At 54.9% G+C, this 24798-nt stretch overlaps 1 protein-coding gene across 2 annotated transcripts in view; it reads right to left on the reverse strand.

Moving 5' to 3' along the window:
- GALNT16 (polypeptide N-acetylgalactosaminyltransferase 16) overlaps positions 1-24507 on the reverse strand; it is a 97415-nt gene extending 72908 nt beyond the window's left edge. For both annotated transcript variants that reach the window (XM_062181290.1, XM_062181289.1), the window contains exon 1: positions 24105-24507. In XM_062181290.1, the coding sequence (XP_062037274.1) occupies positions 24105-24281 (177 nt within the window). In that variant the 5' untranslated portion in view covers positions 24282-24507. The remainder of the gene's footprint in view (positions 1-24104) is intronic.
- Between the last annotated feature and the right edge of the window lie 291 nt (positions 24508-24798).

The following is a 24798-nucleotide window of genomic DNA, read 5'->3' on the forward strand; positions in this document are numbered from 1 at the left end:
ACCATGACAAGGGGCCCTCAGGCCCCGAGAGTCTGGATAGTGGCAGGACCGCCCTGCCGCTGGGATCTGGGTGGCAGCGGCGCTCCCTGCGCCCTGTGGCTGACACACAGGCAGCCTTTCCCGGGGGACTGCTGGGCTGTGTTTGTGTGCAGGGTGAGGCCCTGGGTCTTCACAGCTCCTGGTGGCTCTGAGAAGTCTGGGTGATGCCAGTCTCAGGAGAGGGGTCAGATAGTAGGGCAGGGAGTAGGGAGCACCGGGAAGAAAAATCCATTCTCCCAAACCAGGAGGAGGAGGCTGCACTGGTTCCTCTTAGCAGGTACACCTGCCCCCAGCTTGATCCACACCTCTGTCATCCTCTGTTCCTGACCCTGACCTTGAGGACAGGGTCCCAAATGCCTTGTTCACCTGAATTCCCCAGCACCAGCCACAGTCCTTGACACACAGTAGGTACTTCATGAATACAGACGCTCCTTGACTGACAATGGGATGGCTTTCCAATAAACCAAACACACTGCGCTGACCACACCTTACGCCTGGAGCGTTCTCGCTTAACCATACAGAGCCCTACAGAGTGCAGGCTGCCATCTTTGCAAGCACGGGGCTGGCTGGAGCGGCACTCATGGCCGCTGCCCTGCGCCGTGAGGGAGCACAGGCCAGCCTGGGAACAGATGGAAACTGAAAATCCAAAGCACACTTTCTACTGAAACTGAATTGCTGTTGCCCTATCATAAAGCCAAAAAATCATAATTGGATCAAAAGTCCAAAACTATCTGTGTATTTTCAATGAAGGAAATCTGAGAAAACAAGGAGGAAGTAATAATAAAATTGATGAAATGGGGTTCGGCACTGTGGCCTAGCAGGTAAAGCCACTGCCTGCAGGGCCAGCATTCTATATGGGTGCCGGTTCGAGACCCGGCTGCTCCACTTCTGATCCAGCTCTCTGCTATGGCCTGGGAAAGCAGTAGAAGACGCCCCAAGTCCTTGGGCCCCTGCACCCATGTAGGAGACCTGGAAGAAGCTCCTGGATCCTGGCTTCAGATCAGTGCAGCTCCGGCCATTGTGGCCATCTGGGGAGTGAACCAGTGAATGGAAGACCTCTCTCTCTCTCTCTCTCTCTCCTTCTATCTCTGTGTAACTATGAGTTTCAAATAAATAAATAAATATTTTTTAAAAAATTAATGAAGCTCCTACTAAGCCCTGGGCACCTTTCTTTCTTTTCTCTCTTTTTTTAAGGATTTATTTGAAAGGCAGAGTGATGGAGAAAGAGAAAGAGAGGGGGAGAGATACACAGAGAGAGATCTTGGATTTGCTGGCTCACTCCCTAAATGGCTGCAGCAGCTAGGGTTGGGCCAGGCCAAAGCCAAGATCCAGGAGCTTCTTCCAGGTCTCCCACATGGGTGCAGGGGCCCGAGCACGTGGGCCATCCCCCACGGCCTTCCCAGGCGCATGAGCAGGGAGCTGGATCAGAAGCAGAATAGCGGGACTCAAACCAGCTCTCGGATGTGAGGTGCCGGCATCCTTGTCCTCCAGGGCGGTGGTTTAACCTGCTGTGCCATCTCCCACAGGGCACTCTTCAACAGCACTGTCTGTAGTAAGTCCCCAGGGCTTCCGAATCCCCCTGTGATGTCGGCAGCGAGGCACGGAAAGGTTAAGAAAGTTGCCCAACATCCCAGAGCCAGGAAGTGGGAGACCCTGACTTGAGCCCAGGCACTTAGACTATCTAGGCCCACTATCCTCTTTCCCACCCTGGGAAGGCATCCTGCTGTGTGACACCAAGCCCCTCACTGGTCTGCCCCAGGAATCAGGACCTGTAAGAGGCCCACTGTGACCCTGGCAGTCACACGGACGTCCCAGCCACTGAGAGGCCATGATGCAACCTGCAGACGGCCGAGTGTCGGCCCAGCAGCAGCAGCCACACCAGCAACATCAGCTTCCCTTGCATTCAGCCAACGCTCACAGCGAGCCCTCTCAGGGCCAGGTACCATCCAGGCCCTGGCCCCACCAGACAGACCTGCTGCTGTCCTCGAAGAACCCCGGTGAGTGGCGCTGATGACCCGTTGTTTGTGATGTGCTTCTTGTTGTGCCCTGGCCGTAACTATGCCCATTGTATGGATGAAGAAATTGAGGATTCGAGAGGTCACTCGCCCTGTGGTCCAGGTAGGCGCACGGCAGGTGCTGTTCTGGTGATGCAGCAGTGAACATCATAAATAAGACTGCTTCTGGGGGCAGTAGTGCGGGGACGGCAATCGAGAAACGGAAAGAGCTGGAAAGTGTATGGGGAGAGGAGCTGACGATGGTCAGACAGGGGCGGGGTGTCCCAGGCTGAGGGAACAGCCGGTACAAAGGGCTCAGGGCAGGACAACCTGAGCAGCTGGTGCAGGGAAGAAGGGCAGTGGGGCTGCAGCACCGTGAACAGAGGGCAGAACGAGTCCTTAAAGCGGGGGTCAGAACCCAGGCCAGGTTGACCCCAGGCTTGTGTGATCCAGCAGCACACGACGCTGTGTGCCAGCAGACCTGTGCAAGGGGATCGCCCGAGGAGTGGCCTCGGAGGACAAGGTTATGAAAAGTAATCGGCCTAACACTTGGTCTTTGCGGAGCAAGGACTCCCCAGCAGGAAGCAGTTTCAGAATGGATACTGTTTCTTTTACAGCCCGGGGTCGCTAGGGTTGCCTGGGGCTTAGGCAGGCCCTCTGGACAGGCTCAGCTCCTACCCAGCACCTGACCCTCGTGTTTGCAGGAATGGAGGGCAGGACTGGGCTTCCCAGTACAAGCCTGTGGACTACCGGTCTCAGAAAGGCCACACAGAAAGTCCTGTGTTCTGGGATGCAGAGAGAGTGACGTCAGTGTTCTTGAGCAAGCCTCTTTGCCCCCAGTGTCACATTAGGGCTCGCCTCATGTCGCCCAGGGATGGAGGGCTCCCTGGGGGTCCTGACCACAGGGATGTGGCCTCTGCCTCTGACCCCACAGGCAGACAGGAGAGGGACTTGTACCGGTCTCAAGCAGCTGTGAAAGTGGGGAGTAGAGACAAGCAGTGCACCAGGTCCCCCCGTCCCCCGGCTTTGGGAAATCCCCTCCTCCTTCCCTCTCCTTCCCCCATGCCCCACTGGTTCACCCCACAAATGGCAGCAAATGCCAGGGCTGGGCTAGGTGGAAGCCAGGAGCCAGGAGTTTCTTCCGGGGCTCCCATGTGGGTGCAGGGGTCCAAGCACTTGGAGCATCCTCCCTGCTCTCTCAGACGCATTAGCAGGGAGCTGGATTGGAAGTGGCGTGGCCAGGACACAAACCAGCACTCTAGGGGTCCCAGGCAGGGCTCCACCACTGTGCCACAGCGCCGGCCCAGGTCCCTGCATTTCTTCTTCTTCTTCTTTTTTTTTAATAAATAAAGCTTTTTAATTTTTTTAAGGTTTATTTTATTTTTTTGAAAGAGAATTAGAGGCAGAGAGAGAGAAAGGTCTTCCATCCACTGGTTCTCTCCCCAGTTGGCTGCAATATGCCGATACGAAGCCAGGAGCCAGAAGCTTCTTCCGGGTCTCCCACGCAGGTGCAGGGGCCCAAGGACCTGGGCCATCTTGTGCTGCTTTCCCAGGCCATAGCAGAGAGCCAGACAGGAAGTGGAGCAGCTGGGTCTTGAACCGGCGACCACACGGGGTGCCGGCACTGCAGGCGGCGGCTTTACCGGCTACGCCACAGCACCGGCCCCAGGTCCCTGCATTTCTATCAGCCATGGCCAGCCAGCCCACCCTGCTGCTTTTGTCCTGAACTCAGCTGACTGAAGCTGCCACCTGCCCACTCCTCTCTCTTCCTGAGAGTCACAGCTCTCACTGGCACTGCGGAGAGAAGCCGGGAGGGAATGGCGGGCTCCCAAAGAGTGTCCTCAGCTTCTGCCCCAAGGGGGAGGGCAGGAAGGAGAGCTAAGCTACTGAGCAGAGCCTGGCCATCAAGGGAGCCCCTGGAGGCAGAGGCTTTGCCACTGGGGCTGGCCTCGGGCCTCCCACCTGCCCCTCTCGGCTCACAGCTCTGCGACCTGGGAAAAGTTGCACTGCCTCCGTGAGCGATGTTCTTTGCACACTAACCAGGGGCAGCAGCCATGTTAGGGGCTGTTTCCTTATCTAATCAGTTCATAAGAAGAGCAAAACGACAGGATGGTTGTTCTTCCGGAGACCACAGAACTGCCATGTGATGCAGCAGTTCCACGCTGGGCACATACACGGGAGAACTGAATGCAAGTCTTGAACCGACCCTTGCACAGCCATGCTCACAGCGGCACTGTCCAGAGAGCCAGACCCTGGAGCAACCCAGGCGTCCGCTCGTGGGTGTGCAGAGAAGCAAAATGTGGTCTGTCCTTACAACGGGGTATTGTTATGCCTGAGAAAGGAAGGTGACGCGCGTACACGCTACAACACGGATGAACACGAAGGACCCCACGCTGCGTGAAGGCAACCATCACAAAAGGTACTTACAGGAGGTGCCTAGAGCAGTCAAGGTCACAGACACAGAAGGAGGATGCTCGGTTCCCCGGGAGAGGGGTGAGAGGCGCTGGTGGGGAGCTGGTGCTTAATGAAAGTAGGGTTTGAGTTTGGGAAGATGAAAAAGTTCTAGAGACAAAGGTGGTGACGTTGTACAACAACGCAAATATCCTTAGCACCCCTGAATTGTACTGTTAAAAATGATTAAAACAGCACAGTTTGGGGGCCAGTGCTGTGGCCCAGTGGGTTAAAGCCCTGGCCTGAAGCGCCGGCACCCCACATGGGTGCTGGTTTGAGTCCCGGCTGCTCCACTTCCGATCCAGCTCTCTGATGTGGCCTGGGAAAGCAGTAGAAGATGGCCCAAGTCCTTGGGCCCCTGCACCCCCATGGGAGACCCGGAAGAAGCTCCTGGCTCCTGGCTTCAGAGTGGCACACCTCTGGCCATTGAGGCCAATTGGGGAGTGAACCATCGGATGGAGCACCTCTCTCTCTCTCTCTCTCTCTCTCTCTGCCTCTCCTCTGTGTAACTCTGACTTTCAAATAAATAAATAAATCCTAAAAGAAAAAGAAAAATTAAAAAAAGATAAGCATATTTTGGGACAAAAGTTTTTGAGATCCAAGCATTTGTAAAATCTTCAAACATTTCATGAATATGTGTATTATGAAAAAAATTATGTATATACTTCAAAAAATTTTGCACCAAAATGAACTTATTTAATTCCATTTCCCACAAACTTTTTGAAGCATGCTCATGGGAGGAATTCTTTTGTATTATTATTTTTTTGACAGGCAGAGTGGACAGTGAGAGAGAGAGACAGAGAGAAAAGTCTTCCATTTCCGTTGGTTCACCCCCTTAATGGCTGCTGCAGCCGGCGCACCGCGCTAATCTGAAGCCAGGAGCCAGGTGCTTCTCCTGGTCTCCCTTGCGGGTGCAGGGCCCAAGCACTTGGGCCATCCTCCACTGCACTCCCGGGCCACAGCAGAGAGCTGGACTGGAAGAGGAGCACCCAGGACAGAATCCGGCACCCCGACCGGGACTAGAACCCGGGGTGCTGGCGCTGCAGGCGGAGGATTAGCCAAGTGAGCCAAGGCGCTGGCCTCTTTTGTATTATTTTAACTCAAATAAGTGATATCATAACAAACTATCTTGTTATACAACTGGGTTTTTTTCCCCTCAACATCATATGGTGAGAAGCCCCATTCATACTGGTCTATTTTGATTTTCCAGTTCATTTATTTTACTATTGTAAGGAATTTGCTTTGCATGGAACTCTGTGGAGTGTTAGCAACCCGGAGGCTTTTCTGACCCCAGGGCCTCCACTGCTGACCCCCAGGAAGGGGCCTGCCCCAGCCTACATCCTTCCAGCTCATAAAGCCCCCCCACTTCGCCCAGCCCCCCATCTTCCCACAGCCTTGGCACCTGCCGAGATCCAAGAATCCACCTTCCCCTCCCCAGAAGCTGTGCCCCACAGGTGGTGGCATCTGAACTGGCTCTGGCTTTGCAGCCAGGCAGCGTGGTTGATTCTGGGCTCTGCTGAGTCAGGTGCCTTCTCTGAGAAATGGGGAAAGTGAGGCTCAGCTCCCAGGCCTGCTGTGACGGCGAGGGGCCAGGAGCCGACAGCCGAGGCAGCCGAGAAGCACTTCTGCCCTGGCCGTACTTGCATCTATCCTCACACCATCGTAGAAGTCACCTTCCTCCAAGGCTAGGATAAACAGGGGTTGCAACATGGGCCTTGGCTTGCTGGATGACATGCTCTGGGGAAGCCACCATCAGCCCATGAGGAACACAGAGGCCCCCTGGCAATAGCCAGTACCGTGGTGCCCACCACAGAGTGAGAAAAACACCTTAGATCCTTTAGATGCCCACAGTCCCGACTGACAGGTGCCTGTATCCCAGAAACCCCAGGCCAAGCCACTCCCAAAGTCCCCAACCCACAGAAACAGTGAGGAATGTGATCATTGTTCTAAGTCATTAAGTTGTAGGGTGGTTTGCTATCATAAACACAGTAACAAATAATACTGACTTCTCATTGCAGACAACCCCAGTTATGGCACTTACTGTTTGTTAGGCCCAACTGCAATCTCCATGTGTGAACTGATTCATTTACTCTTCACAGCAAACCTCTGAAATTGGGACTCCTGGGATTCTCACTGCCCAGGTGGAAAACCGAGACACAGACTGTGTCAGCAGCTCGCTCGCGAGGGGCAGACACGGGGCACAAATCCCCACGCTCTGGCCACAGTGTTTGCACCCATAGCCACTAGCTCATGCCTCATCCTGAACAGAGCCATAGCCAGAAAACCAGGAAGCAAGAAATACTCTCCACAAGGGAAGGAGGGAGGGACAAAGGAAAGGGGTCAACCCTCCCCCCTTCCCCCAGACCCCCCAGGATCCCACCCTTCCTCCCAGTCTACAGCTCCCCCCATCTCCTATGCTGCCAGTAGGCTGCCGGGGTCCAAGTCACAGTCACCTCCACCGAGCAGATGGAGGGGGTATCGGGAGTCTCCCAGCAAAGCAGCTTGTAAGGTTCTGCACATCTCCCAGGTGGGGTCCCGGCCCGTGGAGACGAGCAATGTCCCTGACTCCCTGCAAGCCCTGTCCACAGTGGCAGAAACATCACTTGGAAAAAGACCACTTTGTCCCGGGCAGGATTAGCAAGTGCCAGGCGCACGTTCTCACATCCCTTTCCAAGCCCTTCACAGGCATGGTTAATCGATCATCGCCTCTTTCCCACTCAGCCTGGGAGCAGCTTCAGAATCCTTCTCACCATGGTGCCCCAGGCTGCCACTTCCATAGGCTCTGGGCTGGCATCAGCGCTGAGACCTATTTGTCATCCTGGCTCTAACAGGACAAAGACTGAACACCAGAGGCAGCAGACTGGAACTAATCCCTCTGCTCTCCAGGGGAGTGAAAGGCTGCCTGCCTCCCCTGCTCCTGCCCCTCCTCCAAAGCCCATTTTCGTCAGAGCAAGAGCTTAGAAGGGAGTTCTGACACCTTAAGAAAACTGACCCTGATTTGAATAATGGTCTGGGGCGTGTGGGAGGGGGGCTAGGCTAGGCGGTGTCTTGTGCCCACAGGTGATAGCCAGTTAGCAACCAGTTGTTCCCAGCAGCTGGACCAGAAAGACTCACGTTGAAGGCAAGGTAAGCCAGGTTGGGCATTTTTCACACTGTATCTGAGGGGAATTCAAAAAGTTCGTGGAAGAATGGAGGTGAAAGAGAAGCTTATTTTTGTGCCAACATTTTTTGAAACTCATGCATGTTCTTTTCATAATATGTATTTTCCATGAGCTTTTTTTCAAAGATTTTATTTATTTGACAGGTAAAGTTACAGACAGTGAGAGAGACAGAGAGAAAAGTCCTCCTTCCGTTGGTTCACCCCCCAAATGGCCACTACGGCTGGTGCGCTGCGCCGATCCGCAGCCAGGAGCCAGGTGCTTCTTCCTGGTCTCCCACGCGGGCGCAGGGCTCAAGCACTTGGGCCATCCTCCACTGCCCTCCCGGGCCACAGCAGAGAGCTGGACTGGAAGAGGAGGAACCGGGACCAGAACCCGGCGCCCATATGGGATGCCGGCACTGCAGGTGGAGGATTAACCTAGTGCACCATGGCGCCGGCCCCCTAAAATATTTATTTATGTATTTGAAAGGCAGAGGCAGAGAGAGAGAGAGAGAGAGAGAGAGAGAGAGAGAGAGAGAGAGAGGTCTTCCATCTGCTGGTTCACTCCCCAGATGGCTGCAACAGCCAGAGCTGGGCCTATCTGAAGCCAGGAGTTTCTTCCAGGTCTCCCATATGAGTGCAAGGGCCAAGAACTTGGGCCATGTTCTACTGCTTTCCCAGGCACATTAGCAGAGAGCTGGATTTGAAGTAGAGCACCCAGACTCGAACCGGCACCCATATGGGATGCCAGCACTGCAGGCGGTGGGTTTACCTGCTACACCACAGCGCCCGCCCTGAGCTTGAGCTTTTGAAGATCCCTCTATGCTGGGATTGCTGAGATCTCTTTTTTTTTTTTCTAAAGATTTTTTTATTTATTTGAAAGAGTTACAGAGAGAGAGAGGAGAGGTAGAAAGAGAGAGAGAGGCCTTCCATCTGCTGGTTCACTCTCCAAATGGCCACATCAGCCAGAGCTGAGCCGATCCGAAGCCAGGAGCCAGGAGCTTCTTCCAGTTCTCCCACGTGGGTGCAGGGGCCCAAAGACTTAAGCCATTTTCCACTGCTTTTCCAGGCCGTAGCAGAAAGCTGGATCAGAAGTGGAGCAGCCGGGTCTCGAACCAGCGCCCACAACCCACTACGCCACAGCGCCAGCCCCGGCTGGGATTTCAAAAAATTTTGCACCAAAATAAGCTTGTTCTCACTCTCGCTCTCTCTCTCTCTCTCAATTTTTTGAAAGGCAGAGAGAGAGAGAGAGAGAGAGAGAGAGAGAGAGAGAGAGAGATCTTCCATTCTTCCATCTGCTGGTTCACGGCACAAATGGCTGAAACAGCCAGGGCTAAGCCAGACTGAAGCTGAGCGTCAGGAACTCCATCTGGGTCTCCCCTCCGGAGGTCGCAGCAGCCCAAGCACTCGAGGCTGTTTTCCACTGCCCTCCCAGGCAGATGAGCAGGGAGCTGGATGGGAAGCGGAGCAGCTGGGGCTGGAAGCAGCTCTCTGATAGGGGATGCCGGCACTGCAAGCAGCAGCTTAACCCATTGTGCCACAACATCAGCCCCAAGCTTCTCTTTAATTCCGTTTTCCACCTCGGTGGAGGTGAGGGTGGGGGTTGACAGGCAGAGAGAGAGAGAGAGAGAGAGAGAGAGAGAGATCCTATTACTGATTGACTGTCCAAATGCCTACAACGGTGGGGCTGGGCTGGGCTGGACTGGGGCCAGAGGCAAGAATGGGGAACTCAAGCCTGGAATCCCATGTGGGAAGCAGAAATTTAATTACTTGAGGCAGCACCTGCTGCCTCCCAGCGTCCACATTAGCAGTAAGGACGTCAGGAGCCAGAGCCAGGCATGGAATCCAAGTCTGGGTGTCCTAACTGATACTCTAACTGCTAGGCTAAATACCCACCCCTCCCCCAAGTTTCCGAAGCACTCTCACACACATTCCTGTACAATCCCCAGCACTTTAGAGAGAGCTTGTGAATGAACATGAGCACCAGCCCTGCCCAGTGGAAATAGGATACAAGCCACATATGTCGTTGGACATTTTCTAATAACCATATTGAATGAGCAAAGAGAAACAGGTGAAATCAATTTGTTTTATTAAATATATTAAATAATATGTTTTATTTAGCCCAACATATTAAAATAGTATTTCAATTTGTAAAAAAAAAAAAAAAATAGCACTAGTGAAATGTTTTAAATTCTTTTTTGGGGCCGGCGCCTTGGCTCAACAGGCTAATCCTCCGCCTGCGGCGCCAGCACACCGGCTTCTAGTCCCAGTCAGGGTGCCGGATTCTGTCCCAGTTGCCCCTCTTCCAGGCCAGCTCTCTGCTATGGCCCGGGAGTGCAGTGGAGGATGGCCCAAGTGCTTGGGCCCTGCACCCAATGGGAGACCAGGAGAAGCACCTGGCTCCTGGCTTCAGATCAGTGCGATGCGCCAGTCGCGGCGGCCATTGGAGGGTGAACCACCAGCAAAGGAAGACCTTTCTCTCTGTCTGTCTCTCACTGTCCACTCTGCCTGTTTAAAAAAAAAAATTCTTTTTTGGACACCAAGTCTGAAATTAAGTATTTTACATTTATAATATTTTTCAATTTAGATACTAAATATTTACCTGAAGTATGTCATGTGTATTCAGAGTTTATATAATTAACAGTTGAGGGCTGGGTATTTGTTGTTTTTAAAAATATTTACTTATTTTATTTGAAAGGCAGAGAGAGAAGAGACAGATCTTTCATCCGTTAGTTCACTCCTGAAATGGCCACAACGGCCAGGGGTGGGCCAGTCCAAAGCCAGGAGCCAGAACTCCATTTCCATCTCCCACATGGGCAGCAGGGGTGCACGTACCTGGACCAGCAGGGAGCTGGATCAGAAGTGGAGCAGCCAGGACCCAGGCTGGCACTCTGATATGGGATGCTGGCATTGCAAGCAGCAACTTAACCGGCTGTGCCACAACACCTGCCCCTCAACTTTCTTCTAATTGCATCTTACAAACACTTTGAAGTCCCCCTTGTATTCAGGTGATGCTGGGTTCTCTGTCGTACCCTCAAAGAAACAAAATCAGGGTTGGGGCTGGCTCTGTGGCGTAGGGGGTAAAGCTGCCGCCTGCAGTGCCAGGATCCCATATGGGCACCGGTTCAAGTCCCGGCTGCTCCACTTCTGACCCAGCTCTGCTATGGCCTAGGAAAGCAGTAGAAGATGGCCCAAGTCCTTGGGCTCCTGCACCCTTGTGGGAAACCCGGAAGAAGCTCCTGGCTTTGGATCGGTACAGCGCCATTTGGGAAGTGAACCAGCGGATGGAAGACCTCTCTCTGCCTCTGCCTCTCTGTAACTCTGCCTTTCAAATAAATAAATAAATCTTTTTAAAAAAATCAGGGTTGACCATGTTGGAGTGCACCCAGGAGGAGGCATTTCAGAGTTTTTGCAAAAGGAGCTTGCCGTTTCCATGCCCCCACAGAGCGGCACCAAGACCACAGGTGGGCAGCTTCTGCTTTCGACCCCATTGTCTGGTAGCTCCAAAAGGCCCTCCACGCCCTCCCTGTTCCCTGCAGGGTGTTGGCTCTGGGCCCTGGTTCCCTTCATCCAGCCGCCTGCGTTCATGAACCACTTGGGGCTGACCACTCTGCCCGTCCCAGCCACGGCAGGGAACCAGAGCAGACATCACTAGTTGATCGCACGCGCTTCCTTGCTAAGCTTCAGGCTGGGCGCCTAGCCCAATCCCCAGGAGAGTGCCCCAAGCCTCCCACGCACCCCCTCATCTCCCACCCCCAGTGAAACTCCCACAGAGAGGGGGAAAGCCTCAGAGCACAGACCCGCAGGCACCAGACGCAAAGGCCCCTGGAGCTGACCGCCGGCTGGGCAGCTCAGGAACGCAATGTGGCTCCCGCTGCCTGTGGCACCCCAAGGCCAGACCCCTTGAAATGAAAGGCCTTCGCAGTCTGCTTAAAGGAGCCAAAGCCAGAGCTGCGAGAGAAGAGAAAGGCAGCAAAATCCGACCTCCAGCGGGCGGCATCTGAGGGGGCGTGGCCGGCGGCCCAGGATGGAGCAGGTGTGGCCGGCACAGAAATGAGGCCCGGGCAGTGGGCCGGGCACGGAAGCCCCACCGCGCGTCGCCTGGGCTCGGGGGACGCAGGCCGAGCCTCAGGAGCCTCGGTCAGGCCCGGGCCAGCACCGCCCTCCGGCAGGCAGCCCTCCACCTGCTGCTCCCTGAAACAAGCCGCGAGGCGCAGCGCCCACTCCGCGCGAGGGGAGGCCCTGGACGGCGTCAGCCCTGGGCAGAAACTGCCTTGGGGGAACGCGTCATTGGCAGAGCCCAGCTGTACCCAGCTACCACCACTGAGGGGCGCTGTCCTCCCACACGGCCCTCTTCTGTCTGCCATCTCTCAGAGCCCCTCTGCCCCCTCCATCCTCACACCACACCCACCACACAGACACATACACACGACACCCACACACACACATACCACACACCACTCACATATCACACACCACACACACATACATACCACACACACATACATACCACACATACCACATACACATACACACCACACCCACCACACAGACACATACACATGACACACACATACATACCACACACACATGACACTCACACACACATACCACACACCACTCACATATCACACACCACACACACATACATACCACACATACCACATACACATACACACCACACCCATCACACAGACACATACACATGACACACACATACATACCACACACACAGACATTCACACACACATACCACACACCACTCACATATCATACACCACACACACATACATACCACACACACATACACACCACACCCATCACACAGACACATACACACAACATCCACACACACATGACATCCACATATACCACACACACATATCACACACACCACACACATACATACCACTCATACCACATACACATACATACCACACCCACCACACAGACACATAAATACAACACACATACACATGATATCTACACACATACATACCACATGCACATGCACATATACATACCACACACATACCACACATACCACATACATGTCACATATACCACACACATACCACATACACACATACCACACACACCACACACACATATCACACACCACACACATACACATACACATACACACCACACATACCACATACACATACATACCACACCCACCACACATACACATACATATGACACACATACACATGGCATCCACATCCACATACATACCATACACACCACATACACACATACCACATGCACCACATACACATATCACACACCACACACATACACACACCACATACACATACATATCACACACCACATATATACCACACACATACACACAACGTCCACATACACTACATGCCACACACACCACACACATATATCATGCACCACACACATACATACCACACACCACATGCACATACATATCACACACCACATACATACCACACACATACACACAACGTCCACATACACTACATGCCACACACACCACACACATATATCATGCACCACACACATACATACCACACACCACATGCACACACATATCACACCACATACATACACATACATACCACACACATACATGTGATGTCCACATATACACATGCCACACACATACATATCACACACATATACATACATACCACACACATACCACATACACCACACACATACAAATACATACCACATATACCACACACATACATATATACACCACACAATGCACAAATACACATACATACCACGCACATACACAACACACACACACATACATACCACATCCACATCCACATACATACCACACACACCCCACACACATACACATGCATACCACACATACACCACACACATACACGTACATACCATGTCCACACACCATACACCTACATACATACCATACATATCATACACACACCACATCCACACACACCACACACATACATACATACCACACCTCCTGTACACAAGCCATACCACCACATACACACCACACATACCACCCCACATGCTCATACACATATACCAGATCCCCTAGACACACAACATGCCACATATACACATACAACCCCATATATATCACATTCCCTATACACATACCATGCCACATGCACACACAATCCCTTATACACATCAGATCGCATTTATACCCAATATATGTCACATACCACACCCCTTACATACACAGTACACACACAACATCCACCACATACCATACCACATACGCCACATACAGCCACATACATGTATCATACACCCCATATGCACACACCACCCACAAAACACATATACACCTCACATATCACATACACACACATACCACACATACCCTATTTACATACATCATATATAGACCCCTTGCCACATACACACACACACCATAATACCCCATATACACACACCACAGCAAACACCACACACCACATGTATACACATACCTCATACTCTATATACACACACCATACACACAACACATACATTCCACTTACAAACCATACACACTCTTCAACACAACATAGACAACCCATACATACACACCACACACCACACCACATATATACACATACCTCACTCTATATGCACACATCATACACAATACACACACCCACATACCACACACATCACACCACAACCCACAAGCAAGGACCTCACTGATCCCACATTATAAGGAGACGAAGGGTTCAAAGCCACAGAACATTTTCCAGAGAACTTTTGTTTACCTCCTACAGAGCCAGCGCTTGGAAATAACTCTGACCATCTTGCTGGAAAATCTTCTGCAATGAGTGACACACACCCCCGACTCCCCAGGCAGGCTGGTTCGCGGAATGTAACCTGTCACTTCCTGGTGATGCAGGGACGCCTCTCCAGCCGGCCTCACCCTAGCGCCTGAGGCCCGGCCATCGCCTCCCCCGCTGGCCCCCGCTGGCCTCATTCCCGCTGGCTCAGGCTGCCCCAGCCAAGCGCAGCAGGCACACGCCCGCCGGGGCCCTTGGCCTCAGCTGCCCGAACACTCTCCCTACTCACCCTTTGCCTTCATGCCTCCGTCCAAGTGCCACTTTCCCTGGCCATCCCACGGCCCTCCCTCTGCCCCTTTCTGTTGCTTTAGTTTATTTCCACGGTGTCTGCCACTACCTCGTGCATAATGTTGATCTAGAGGATGTGCCTGTTGTGTTGTCTCTTACAACACTCCCGGCACACAGCAGGTGCTCAGTAAGTAAGGGTCAAGGGTAGGAGAGCAGGCTGTCCTTAGCATTCTGCCCAGGGCGTGGCGGCCCCTTTGCTGTCAGCTGTCACTTCTCAGTGTGTCCGCAGCTCCTAGCTTGCTTGTCTAATCTGTTGCATGGGGAACCTAGGACAAGCTGAAGGTTGCTAGGAGATGATCAAACTCCCGAACGACTTCTGCTGACTTCTCGAAGTGGTGTCTGTGCCCAGGCTGTGGCCTGAGGGCCACTGCCCGCCTGCTTTCGGAGCCACTGTGACATGACTGTTAATCTTCTGCCAGGGGTCTCTGGGGGGCCTTCTGGCCCTCTGGGACTGCTGAGAGGTAAGGAGGTTATCTGGAGCTGCGGCCGCAGGCAGGTCCGTTATCCCCGACACACTCACGGAGCCGCCAGCTTCTAGACCAGCCCTGCTCTGTCCGTGTTCCAGGGACAGGAGTAGAGAGGCCAGTGCAGTCCTTGGGAGGAGGGTTTCCAGCCTCTCTGGACACAGTGACCTGGGTTTTTCTTGCCTCCCCCTCTGGCCTTATTCTCCTTCTTTCATTCTTTCTCTTTCTTTTTTAAGATTTATTTTATTTATTTGAAAGGCAGAGTTACAGAGAGAAAGAGAGGGAGAGACAGAGACAGAGAGACAGAGAGTTCTTCCATATGCAGGTTCACTCCTCAAATGGCCACCATTGCCACCATGGCCAGGGCTGGACCAGGAAGAAGCCAGGACCCAGGAGCTTCATCTGCGTCTCCCACGTGGGTGCAGGGGCCCAGGGACTTGGGCCATCTTCCTCTGCTTTCCCAGGTGCATTAGCAGGGAGCTGGATGGGCAGTGGAGCAGCTGAGACTGGAACCGGTGCCCATATGGGATGCTGATGCCACAGGTGGTGGCTTTACCCTCTAGGCCACAGCACTGCCTCTCCTCCTTCTGTTGAGCACTGAGGGCCACGTGACTAACCCAGGACAGGCACACCAAGGTCAGGGTGGTTCCAGCTAGGAGGGACCTGGAAATGCAGTAGAGTAGGGGTGGGGAAGCTTTTCGTGCCCAGGGCTGTCTGGACATGTATAGCGTCATTCAAGGGCCATACACAATCATCAGCTGAAAAACTCGCCCGTTGTAGCTCATTGTCTTCCGAGTCCCACCTGCAGTTGCCTTGGCAGGGCCGGACCCAGTGATTTTGCGGATCCTACACATTCCCCACCCCTGCTCTACATCAACCCTCGTCACACGGATGAGGGACGGACGGCCCAATGAGCAGAAGTGACTCACCTAGGAAAGTGTGGGACAGGGCCGGGCCTTCATCTGCGTCCCTGACAGCTAGCATCGGCCTCCATCCTGGCACTCCCCCCCTACCTCTGCCTCGCCAAGCTGGGGGCCCCGCGGATCCCATAACTCATGTCAAGAAATGTTACGAGGGCCAGCACTGCGGTGTGGAAAGTTAAGCTGCCTGTGACGCTGGCATCCCATATGGGTGCTGGTTTGAGTCCTGGCTGCTCCACTTCTGATCCAGCTCTCTGCTGTGGCCTGGGAAAGCAGCAGAAGATGGTCCAAGGGCTTGGGGCCCTGCACCCGCATGGGAGACCTGGATGGAGTTCCAGGTTCCTGGCTCGAGCTGGGCCCAGCCATTGTAGCCATTTGGAAAGTAAACCAGTGGATGAAAGATCTCTCTCTCTCTCTCTCTTTTTCCCTCTTTCTCTCTTTATCCCTCCCTCTCTTGTCACTCTGCCTTTCAAATAAATAAATCTTTAAAAACCAGAAATGATCTTTCCATGGCCCCTGTTACCCAAAATATTCCCAGTTGCCCGATCTGAAAGGTTCACAGAGCTCTCTGGGTAGCCACACTGCCTCTAGCCTGCTACAGGTCACAGGTGCAGCTGAAAGGCAGTGGGCAAACAGGCAGGCCTAGGCTCCAGCCTCCCCCATGAAGAGAGCTCAGGTGCATTGCCAACCAGCGCCGGGCAGGAAGGCAAGGCTCAGGGGTCCCGGGAGACAGGACAGGCAACCTGGAAGCTGTACCCGGGCTGCACTGGGGAAACAGACCTGGAATATGGGAAGGTTGGACTCGAGGAGCCCCCGCCAGGTAGAGGGGCCTTTGTGGGCTCGGTCCTGGGGAGTAGGAGAAGATGCTGGACACCAGCACTTCCAACTTTGCCACTTGGCCTCTGGCTGCCTTGGCCCTTGCTGCCTCCGCGCTGGGCAGCTCCACAGGCAGGGCAAGAGCACAGTAGTAGTTGAGTTCTCTCACCTCTCACCTCTGCAGCCCAGCTTCCCAGGGTGCCAGGTCTCCTGCAGTGAAATAATTGGGCCTTATTTCACGATGGGGTCTTTTCTCTCCCCTACCTGCTGCTGCTGGAAGCGCTTATCTGACCACAGAGAGTGTGGACTGAAGCCCAATCTATTGGCTTTGGATCACTCCAAGGTTGACTGTTAAGTCAGAAAGTTTTCCTTCTCCTGCAAAGAAACCTCCCCGTGCCGCCTCCACCCACTGGCCCCAGCTCTAGTGCTTGGAGCCCCACAGGTAACCCGAGTAGGTCTCCTGCCTTTCTGTTGGCTCAGTGCTAAGCATTGATGGGGTTCACAGGAATAAGATGCGGCTGAGAGGTTTCCACGTCAGGGCTGGGCCTTGTGGCACAATGGGTTAAGCAGCTGCTTGGGATCCATCCTCCCACATTGGAGGGCCTGGGATCGAGCCCTGGCTCTGCTTTCCACCCTGGGCACCCCGGGAGGCAGCAAATGATGGCCCAAGTACCAGGGTTCTTGCCAGCCATGGGGGTGGAGCTCCTGGCTCCTGGCTTCAGCGTGGTCCAGCCCTAGCTGCTTGGGGCATTTGGGGGAGTAAACCAGTGGATGGAAGAGCTCTCTTTCTATCTTTCCCTCTCTTTTTGACACTTTGCCTTTTAAATAAATAAATCTTTAAAAAAGAAAACACTCTATTTGAGTAGTCAAGAGTGATTTTTAGTCATCTAATATTTTATGCCCTTATTGGTTTTATCATTGTAATGTTAGTTGATACTTATGGAAAATATTCAGGGGAAAAAACAGATAGAAGTGATTTCCCATAATCCTATTTGCCTTCTGTTCACATGTTCTGACCGGTTTTGCTATTTTTCCCCAGAAACGTTCACGAGGGAACATGAAGCAAGGTGCTGGGCCCTCCAGGAAAGAACACTGAGTCACTTGCCCCTGGATGTCTGAGGCGCATGGGTTCCGGATGCTCCTCTAGGCCCACAGTCCAGGATGCTCACGCCCTTCTACACAATGCCATACCATCTCCACGCAGCCCGCACATCCTCCCATATATGCTAACTCATCTCTGGATTACTGATAATACTCAACACAAGGTAAATGCTATGTAAATGGTTGTTGTGCTGCATTGTTTGGGGAATAAAAACTAGGAGAGAAGTCTGTATATGCTCAGTACAGATGCAGTCCCTCCTCCCATACTTTCAAGCTGGGGTTGATTGAATCTGTGTGCACAGAACCTGAGGAGACAGAGGGCCGCCTCTTCATCCGACACGGATCTCACTCCCATCATGCTCCAGGGGAAGAACACCTGAGCATGGGATTTAGAGACAAAACACCTAGTTTCAAATGCACTCTCTAGGGGCTGGCTCTGTGGTGTAGTAGGTTAAGCCCCTGCCTGTGGCACCAGCATCCCATATGGGCACCAGTTTGAGTCCCAGCTGCTCCTCTTCTGATCCAGCTCTCTGCTATGGCCTGAGAAAGCAGTAGAAGATGGCCCAAGTGCTTGGGCCCCTGCAACCTCATGGGAGACCTGGAAGAAGCTCCTGGCTCCTAGCTTCGGATTGGCCCAACTAGGGCCATTTGTGGCCATTTAGGGAGTAAACCAGCAGATGGAAGACCCTTCTCTCTGTCTCTCCCTCTCTCTGTTGTAACTCTACCTCTCAAATAAATAAATAAAATCTTTAATTTAAAAAAATGCACTCATGAGTTGTCAGGCCATGGGGTTAGCCTGTTACCCAGACTTAATGATGGGACCTAACTCATCAGCAGTTGAGGGGATTTAAGGAGGCAGAGGTGGAGAAACAACCAATCCAGGCTCTAAGTGTCCAATGAATGTGGCCCCCATCAATAAAATACAGAGTGGGCAGCGAGGCCGGAGGCTGGACAGGTCCAGATCAAAGGCCACAGTGTTCAGAGGAAAGAGACTAAGCTACCCACTTGACACCATTTCCAGAGGGGACTGACGACCCACGGACTGCAAGCACACTGATTGAGTGAACCCAGGTTAGTGCCAAGCTTCCAGGGCTCCCAGTCCATTCAGCCTCCTTGGGCCTTTGTCCTGCTGTCCAAGTGTGATGAGCAGTGGGCCAGAGGCTCCCCTCTGCCCGCAGGGCCCTTTCTTCCACCACAGCAAGCCAGCCCCTGGGCTCTGCCTGGCCTTGCTACCCACCAGGTTGCCCTCGCTCTCCTGGCACTTCCAGGCCCAAGGACTTCCTTTGTTCGACAAACATCAGCACCAGACAGGCTCGTCCTGCTCCCAAAGCTTTCAGAACAGGGTGAGGAGCTGCTGGGAGAGCCGAGGCATAAAGCACCTGCCAGGAGAATGAGCAGCACCCCAAAACTCCTCCTGTGTCCCTGGGCCTCGGGCCTCCCAGGAAGAAGACCCTTGGGCTGCCAGGGTGCACCCCCAACCTTGGGTGCTGCTGGGCTGTCCCCATGTCTCACAGGCAGGTCCCAACACAGTCTAGGGACAGACCCCTGTGGCAGCTACTGTGGCCTTGACACCTGAACCTTTTGGCCAAGGGATTGTGGGTGTCTGTGCTTCCCCTCCCCACTGATTCTCGCATGAGGCACCCAAATTAAATACACAATCATTTTCTGTCACTTAGGCAAATCATATTCCCTCAGCTCCCAAACGCACACATTATAAATAAAATATAAACTCAGCCAGATCTTATTGAAGCCTGTGCTCTCAGAGAACAGTGCCACAGGAGCCATCGGCTGTCCCTGTCTGCGAGGGCAGTGGGCACCCAGCAAGCCTGGGGCTGCCTGCGGGACCTCGCCCGGCCGGGGCCAGGCCTCCACCAGCATCAGCCGCACTCCCAGGAGAACTCAATCACCTCCTGGAGAGGAAAGTGCAAGAATCCTTGCAAATCATTTACCTAAATGTAACACATACAATAACCAAGGTCCTGAGATGTCAGGTATTTGGCCCAGGGTTACTCAGCAGTATCCCAACTTCAGGATAAAAACAAAACTCCATTTTAGGGGCCAGCGTAGTGGCGCACTGGTTAAACTACCGCCTGCAACACCAGCATCCCATATGAGCACCAGTTCAAGTCTAGGACGTTCCACTTCCAATATAGCTCCCTGCTAATGAGCCTGGGAAACCAGTGTACTATGGCCCAAGTCCTAGGGCTCCTGCTACCCACACGGGAGACCAAGAAGAAGCTCCTGACTTTTGCAGCCATCTGTGGGAGTGAATCAGCAAATGAAAGATCTCTTTCTGTTTCTCCCTCTCTTTCTTTAACTCTGTCCTTCAAATAAATAAGTACATCTTTAAAAAACAAAAGAGGGGGCATCCCATATGGGCACCAGTTTGAGTCCCGGCTACTCCTCTCCTGATCCAGCTCTCTGCTGAAGGCATGGGAAGGCAGTGGAAGATGGCCCAAGTGCCTGAGCCCCTGCATCCACATGGGAGGCCAGGGGAAAAGGTCCTGGCTCCTGGCTTCGGGTCAGCTAGCCCTGACCATAAGGGCCATTTAGACAGTGAACCAGCGAATGGAAGATCCTTCTCTCTCTCTGTAACTCGGCCTTACAAACAAATGACTACATCTTTAAAACAAACAAAAAAACTCCAGTTTAGGAAAACTCTTGGCAAAATCTTTCTAAATAGGAGACTCTTGTCGCAATGAGTACACCCATGCTGGAAACACTCACAACGGGTAAGCTTTTAAAAAGACAGCAGTGAAATTCCATGTATGACCTTAGCCTCCCACCCATGCCTGTCAGAGAGCCAGCGTAGGCAGAACCTGAGTCCCAAACCAGAACAACCGCAAATGTTCCCCCCAAGTGGGAGACCCCAAGGGCAGCCACGTCTGCTCTGTGTCCCGCATTAGCTCTGCCCTGTGCCAGCGTACAGCCGTGTAAACTCAAGGGGAGGTCCCCAAATGTACGGTCTTGCTCACAACGTGCAGCGTGGAAAACATCACAGACCTTGCCACGTTGCAAGCAGCCGTATAGAGATGAAATCAGCCTCTCCCTTTAGTTGCGCAGATCCCGCAACACATGGGTTGACAGCAGGACAGAATATTACAAATCAAGACCTCCCTGTAAAGTCTGGCCCAGACGGTTGCCATGCCGACACCCTACAATGCCAAACAAGCATCTGCAAGGTCCAGAAGCAACTTGGCTGCTTCCAATAGCCAAGAGATTGTAAAGGCAGAGCCGCCTCCTGGTCCAGGCTCTCCTGCGGGCCCTCCCTCTCCCAGCTCAGCTCTCTCTCTGATTCCCCAGGGGAGTGATGATGACGCTTGTCTGAATTTGCTCAGCCTCTGACAGCACGGCCGGCCACATCATTCTCTAAGAATCTGAAAATCCACACGCAGCGCCCTGGCTCAGCCAGACAGAGAATTGTTTTTGGGAAGGCAAGGACAGCGCGTGGTCGTCACAAATTTCAGAGAAAAAGCAAATCCGTCGTTGTACTGGCTTCATTGAATTTGAACAAAGGGTCAATTCCTGGAGGTGCTGGAACATGTATCCCCCTACCTCCTCAGTCAAGTGAGAGATGGCAATAAAATACTAAGGATAAATTCAGGGGAAGGAGCAGGCATTTGGCGTAGTGCTTAAGATGCCAACTAAGAAGTCCATGCCCCATTTGGGAGTGCCTGCGTTTGACACCCGGCTTCACTTGCGACTCCAACTTCCTCCTAATGCAGACCTTGGGAGGCACCAGTGATGCACAAGTGATTAGATTCCTGCTACCCAGGGAGGAGACCTGGACTGAGTTCTCAGCTCTGGGCTTCAGCCCCAGCCAGGGGGCTGTCCTGGCCATTTGGAGAGTAAAACAGCAGAGGAGAGCTCACACTCTTGTGTCTCTCTGCCTCTCAAATAAGTAAATATTAGCAAAAAATATGAAGTGGCTATGCAGCTTAGACCTCCAGCACTTTAGGAAGTGCTGAAGTTGTGCTGTGTGCATCAACGTGGGGCTTCGAGGGGCTTCCAGCAGAGTCAGTGCACATATTGCTTGGGTCCTACTGAGGACCACACTGAAGTGAAATAACCGAGACAGCAACACAGCACAAGGCAGTGCCAGAGGCAGGGTGTGGCGGGGCAGGTGCAGAGGGACCAGGGCTGCTGGAACAGACACCCAGAGCCAAAGCTTCAGGAAAGAGAGGCAGCCGGCCTGTGAGGCTCCCTCTAGGACTCCCTTTCCTTCTGCACCTCCACCTCCTGGCTGCCAGGTATCTCAAACTTAGCTGCCGGATGTCAGTCCTGTATCCTCAGCAGCAAGTCAGTTCCTGCTGGGATGAGGATCTCGCTGGACTCCACGGCCTCCCGCTGCCATCCTTTAAACCCTACAGTGCCCCCTGTACCACTCCAGGGCTCGCACAGGAAGTGCCTTCCCCACACATCTCCCAGCTGGCAGGGCGCAGGGCGGAGCAGGGCGGAGGTGCAGCAGCAAGCTCAGGACCCAGGGATCTGGAGCAGAGCTTCCTCACCCTCTTCCCTCCCCTGCTCCTCCTCCCCTTCCAGCTCTGAGCCTCTCCCCACCTCACACATGGGACAAGACCGGGGATCTGGCCAGCCCTGCCAGCTCCTGGGTGGCCTCCCTGCCACCACAGCTGGTCCTCTCCAGAGGTAAGAATGGGGGCTGCAGGGCTGGGATCCGGCTCCGGCCTGTCCAGCAGCTCTCACATCTCACCCTGGGCTTCCAGCTGCAGCAGGCTCCCCCTGCTCTGCCTCTCCGTGCAAACACCCACGAGTGCTTCGGGAACAGTGTCTCGAGCACGGGTCAGAGGGACTACTCCACCCAACCGGGCTGGCTCCAGAGAGCGGGCCACACGGATCTAGGACAAAACGCACAACCCTCAGGGCCCCTCGAGCTAAGCTCAGAAGTCATAAGGCATCTGGGCCACGAGGAGGCCCTGAGGGCGCGTCCATACGGACTCTCCCCGTATTCTTGCGGGGTAGAGCCGCCTGTGGACAAGTACCTCCCCGAGGAGCCAGTACCGCCCCCGCCCCCGCGCGCCGTGTCCTCCTAGTGACCGTCGGGCCCAGCGGCCACCGCTCGGCAGGCCGTCCCGAGGGTCACGCAGGGCTCTCGCCCACCACGCGCAGCGGTCGGCAGGTCGCGTCCGCCGGAGCGCGCTCCCAGCAGGTCCCAGAGCCTCCAGCCTCAACAGGTGCCCCTGCTTGGCCACACAGAGCTGTCACCAGGGCGAAGGCGGAGCCAGGGACGCCCCCTGCAGGACGGCTGGGGCTCCGCACGCCCCCGCCGGGGACCCCAGGGCTCCGACGACCCCCGCAGCTCCGCTGAGGCGCCCGGCGGGCCACACCGCCTTTGTTTCCACGGCGGGGCTTAGAGGACGCGGGCTGACCTCAAGCTAGGGAATGACCCGGCCGGGGCGCGGACCCATACTGCCCTCTGGTCCGTGGAGGGGGTGAGGGTGGGGGGTGGGGGATCCTAACGTTGGGGTGAGGGGCGCAGACCAGACCTTCCCCTACCCCACCCCACCCCCGAGAACACCGCAGGGTGTCAGTGCGGAGAAACCGGTTCAAGTTGACGCGGGCTGAGAACGGGGCGCAGGAGCAACGCCTAGCGACCCTGCCCTCCCCACGCCGCCACCGACGTCCTTTGCCCCCAGGAGGCTGGAGAGGGGGTGCGCACCTCCACCTACGCGCTCGGCTGCGCGCCGCTCCCAACGCCTGCCTGCTGCGCTCAAGGTCCAGCAGCCCGCAGCCCCCCAACCCCCGGGCCGGCGGCGCCTTGCGGGGAGAGCCGCCACGTTCCCCGTCGCGCGCGCACGCCGGGCCCACCAAACTTGCAGCACTTTCTCCCAGCCCCCACCCGCTGTCACCCTCCCCTTGTCCGCGCACCCCGGCCCCGCCAGCCCGGCCGGGGTTGCCATAACAACGAGCTGGAATGCTCCAACATATACAAAGCCGGCCCGGCGCGCGGCGGGCACTCAGCCCCCGGCCGGGCCCCGCGCCCTCGGCTGCCGCGCGGGGGCAGGACGCGCGCCGCGGCTCCCCGGCCGGCCGCGCGGCGCACCGGGCGGACTCACAATGAGCGGGATGGTGCGGTCCTCGCGGAGCTGCTCCGGCCTCCCGCCGGCCCGCGGCGCGCCCCGGCCGCCGGAGGATGCTGCGTGGGCTCGGTTGTCCTGCCATAAGTAGTAGAAAGTGCCCAGGATCCAGGCTACGGTCAGGATGGCGATAGCATTGGCGCGGATTTTCCTCATGGTGGGCGGACGGGCGCCCCGGCTGGGGGCCGGGCCGGCTGCTCTCCGGGCCGGGGCGGGGGCGCTCGCAGCCCCAGCTGTTTGTTTGCGCTCGCGCCTGGCTGCTCAGTCCTGCAGAGCAGAAAAAGGAGCGAGGTGGGGGGGTGGGGGTGATAGGGAGAGACAGGAGCGCCGAGCGATCCTCACGGTCCTAATGCCCTTCAGCCCCGAGCGCGCGCGTCCCCCGGGCGCCCATTCATTCACGCGCACAGCCCGCCGGCCGCTGCGCACCGGGAGAGGAGCGCGCGGGCTGGGAAGCCGCGGCGCGGGCCTGCCTCGGGTGCCCGGGGCCCCAGCCGAGACCGACGCCCGCGGCGGAATGGCGACGGGCCAGAGCCAGCCTTGGCTCCCAGCGCCCAGGGCAGCGAGCGCCCGGCGGCTGCCCCCGCGCGGCCCTGGTCAGTCCCGCCTACCCAGACTCGCCCCGGGACCGAGCGGCCCTGAGTCACCGGCTGGAGATGCGCGACCCCCGGCCTGG

Source organism: Lepus europaeus, chromosome 22, assembly GCF_033115175.1.
Source record: "Lepus europaeus isolate LE1 chromosome 22, mLepTim1.pri, whole genome shotgun sequence".
In the NCBI taxonomy this organism is placed as follows: domain Eukaryota; kingdom Metazoa; phylum Chordata; class Mammalia; order Lagomorpha; family Leporidae; genus Lepus; species Lepus europaeus.